Source organism: Phoca vitulina, unplaced genomic scaffold (assembly GCF_004348235.1).
Source record: "Phoca vitulina isolate PV1807 unplaced genomic scaffold, GSC_HSeal_1.0 scaffold1198, whole genome shotgun sequence".
Classification (NCBI taxonomy): Eukaryota; Metazoa; Chordata; class Mammalia; order Carnivora; family Phocidae; genus Phoca; species Phoca vitulina.
This window is the reverse complement of record NW_022590885.1, coordinates 1-3,333: the sequence shown is the minus strand read 5'-3', so window position 1 is coordinate 3,333 and position 3,333 is coordinate 1. Positions and strand designations below refer to the sequence as shown.

Here is a 3,333-nt window from a genome sequence, read left to right as displayed (position 1 = left end):
TGACACATGCAGCTGTAACAGGATACGGGGAAAAGTTGGAAGAGAGTTCCCTAAATTGCTAAAAGTGGAGGATGTGATTTCAGAAGACGCGATGTTACATTTATTATTAGGGATGACTTATTTGATGCAATCAGAATATGACACACCACGGAGGTGCTAGTGAATTCATTTGAGAATTGAGTGGCATTGATGTGCAGTGAAACATTTTGTCTCCGAGACATGCTGGATGTCAGTATAAAGAGGGTGGACCTCTGGGTTGATCAGAGTCCTGGTTTGCAAATGGCATACTCCTGAAAACGTGGGGAATAGTAAATTGAGTCTAGAAGAAATGTGATAGGTGGTAGGATGTACACCACCAGGGTGGTCGTCTGCACAAAGTAGTAACTAGTTTTCAAGGTGAGTAGAGTCACCATCCTTGGGGACCAGGAGGGACATCATCTTGGGACGCTCTCATAGGAAAGAGTTTCTACAAGAAATAAAGATTCTACCCAGTCACATAACTACATAGTCAAATAACTATAAAGAACCGGAACAAAATGATTCAGCTTTTATTAATTAGCATCTTGCATCTTAGAAGAAACAAAAGACAGGTAAGATAGTAGAGCCAGGGGAGCTCCCTGGACAAAAACAATAAAGCAGGTGCAGACAGGGCTCAAGAAGCCATCTGAAAAGACGGAGGCAACACCCTCTGAGAGTGGGCCCGGACCCAGGGGTGCTCCAGGATCTGGGCCAAGGGCAGCCGCTCCGAAGGCTCGTATCTGAGAAGCTTGGAGATCAAGTCCTGGGCCCCCAAAGGTAATGATGGGGGAAACCTTACATCTACCTGATGAGGCCAAAGAAGAAAAAAAAAGAACATGGTTAATTTCTGTGCTGCGTGCTTTCTCCATTCCTTAAGACCCTTCAAAGCACTGTTCTGGATCTTTTTGGACAACCTTTGTGTGCACCCCAGGCTCTGCAGGCCTGGCTCCCTAGTGAGTGCCCAGACTGTAGCCATCCTACCTTGAGGATGCGTCTGTAGGTCTCATCATGGGAAGGGCTCTCAAAGGGTGGATTTCCCACCAGCAGCTCATAGCACAGCACTCCAATGCACCACAGATCAACCTTCTCATTGTATGTTCTCCTTTCAATCATTTCTGGGGGCAAGTAGTCCAGAGTCCCACACATTGTCTTTCTCCTAGAGGACAGCAGGGAAGAGAGCACTGTGCAGAAGCCAAGAACAAGGGTAACCCTCCTTTTCTATATTCCAGTGAGATGGGAGACCCTAAAAAGTCCGAGCAGTCCCCTCCTGAGCATGGGAGTTTGGAAACACTAAGTTTTAATAAGGATCAAGGTTTAGGGAAGGCAAATACTGGAACCCACCAATTCCATATTTTGGAATTATTCATAAAGCTATGTGGCTCATGATCGAGGATGTTTTCAGAATATTTTGGGCATCAATAGAGATTTTGAAGAAACTGATGGTGCATCAAGAGGGACCAAGTAAAATTCCTGGAGTTATGGAGCAATGATTCTTACTTACATGGAAACTTACTGAGAAAGTTACATGTTAACAGAGATCAAAAGATAAAAGATAAGGTTGAGCCACATTCTTTCAATCTACAAATGCACATTAAATATATGCATATGAAAAAGGCAATACTCAAATACAAAACCAAGTTTGTATCTGGGTCTTACACATGGAATGAATTAAATTGGATCATTCCTAAGTGGCACCCAGGGCTCATGCCACCACCACCACTTTACCTACCTCAGAGATGGGGTGTGCACAGACCAGCCAAAGTCTGCAATCTTCACCTCACCCCTGAACCCCAGCAGTAGGTTCTCTGGTTTAATATCCCTGTGAATCACCTTTTTCTCGTGGCAGTAGGTCAGAGCATCTGCCAATTCCTCCATTATCTGAGTGAGCAAAGAAAAAGCCATCAGGAAATGAAGCACGTCACAATTTCATATGAGATAAAATACTCATGCATTTTATAGTTGTAGTGGAATCTTTTTATTTCCTTTTATTTCCTGTTTACCGACCCTGTTACTTCCTTAGTGGCACCACAATTTTTGGTGGGGGAGGGATTCCTCTCCCCATTTTATGTGGTCTTATAGGATGGATGATAAAGTGGACAGAACCTCCGTTTTGCCTTAGAACAGCAAGTAGCTGGACACAGGACCTATGCTGAGCTAAACAGATGATCTCCCACAGGATTTGACACCTGAAGAAATGATACAAAAGCAGGAGGAAAATTGCAAGATCACTCATTCTGACAGCAAGCTGACCCAGCGCTTCTGCTGGGATAATTGTTGCTCTGATTCCCCATCTGGAGCCCTCTAGAAATCTCTTGCTTCCTATAAGCCAGTTCCACTCACTTACTCAGTGAACTCCTTCATAGGCCTTCAACATGCTTCTCTGCATAAGGTAGTGGAGTTAGATTGTCTTGCTTACACTAATTATTAATATTCTGGGGTAATTAGGGTATCAAACTGTGAAGTTATGGGCTGTATGTGTCATTATATAAAAGGTATAGAATTCAGAAACAAAAAGAACCTGGACAATAATGACAGCCACAAGCAGTGACCCCCCCCCCCCCCACCAGTCCACAATAAACTCATGGGCCTCAGAGCCCCTAGGCCCCCGCCTCACCGTGGCTGTGTGCTGTTCATCTAATGTGTGGCTCTTTTGCAGCTCCTTGTAGAGCTCACCCCTTGGAGCATATTCCAGAATCAGGTACACGCGGCGTGCGTCATGGAAATAGTTGTAGAGACGTAGGATATTGGGGTGTCTGTAGAAGAGACAGAGGAAGGGTCAGACTCATAAGACCCAACTCCTGATGCTATCACAAGTGCCTGGTCACACAAAGGGCAAACTGTGATGGGACCAGAGTAACAGCAGCCTGATACCGGAATGTGTGAGAACAGGAGCAGGCATCAGGGTTTTGGTGTCTGCAACAGAGACGATTACATGGTGCAAGTGGAATGAACTGCAGAAAAAAATCTTCAGGGTGGCCTACGTGAGGGTAGTTTGGGGGGGATGCTGGGCTCAGACGCCAGCGATGGAAGAGAAGGCAGAAGAGTAAGCAGCCAGTGCCGGATTCCACGGGCTGTCCTTACTGTAGATGCGCCTGGATTTCAATCTCCCTGCGCAGCTGGTGCTCCAGTCCTTCCTTTTCTATCTGGGACTTGAAGAGGACTTTCAGGGCCACGATGAAATGGCTTTCCTTGAGCCGAGCCAGGTACACATTCCCAAATTTTCCCTTGCCCAGAGGACGCCCGATTTCAAAGTCATCAATTGTGAGGCGCCGCCTGAGAGGAAAGGAACAAGAGAGCCTCCGTTTGGGAGGAGGG

At 46.0% G+C, this 3,333-nt stretch overlaps 1 protein-coding gene across 1 annotated transcript; it reads right to left on the bottom strand.

Annotated features, from left to right (window-relative positions):
* Window positions 1-386: 386 nt before the first annotated feature.
* AURKC (aurora kinase C) lies at window positions 387-3,291 on the bottom strand (the record flags this gene model as incomplete). Its single annotated transcript, XM_032399781.1, has 5 exons — window positions 387-823; window positions 1,000-1,174; window positions 1,748-1,896; window positions 2,633-2,771; window positions 3,100-3,291. Coding segments are annotated over 5 exons (826 nt in total), but the record flags the coding sequence as incomplete, so codon positions are not given.
* Window positions 3,292-3,333: the final 42 nt, after the last annotated feature.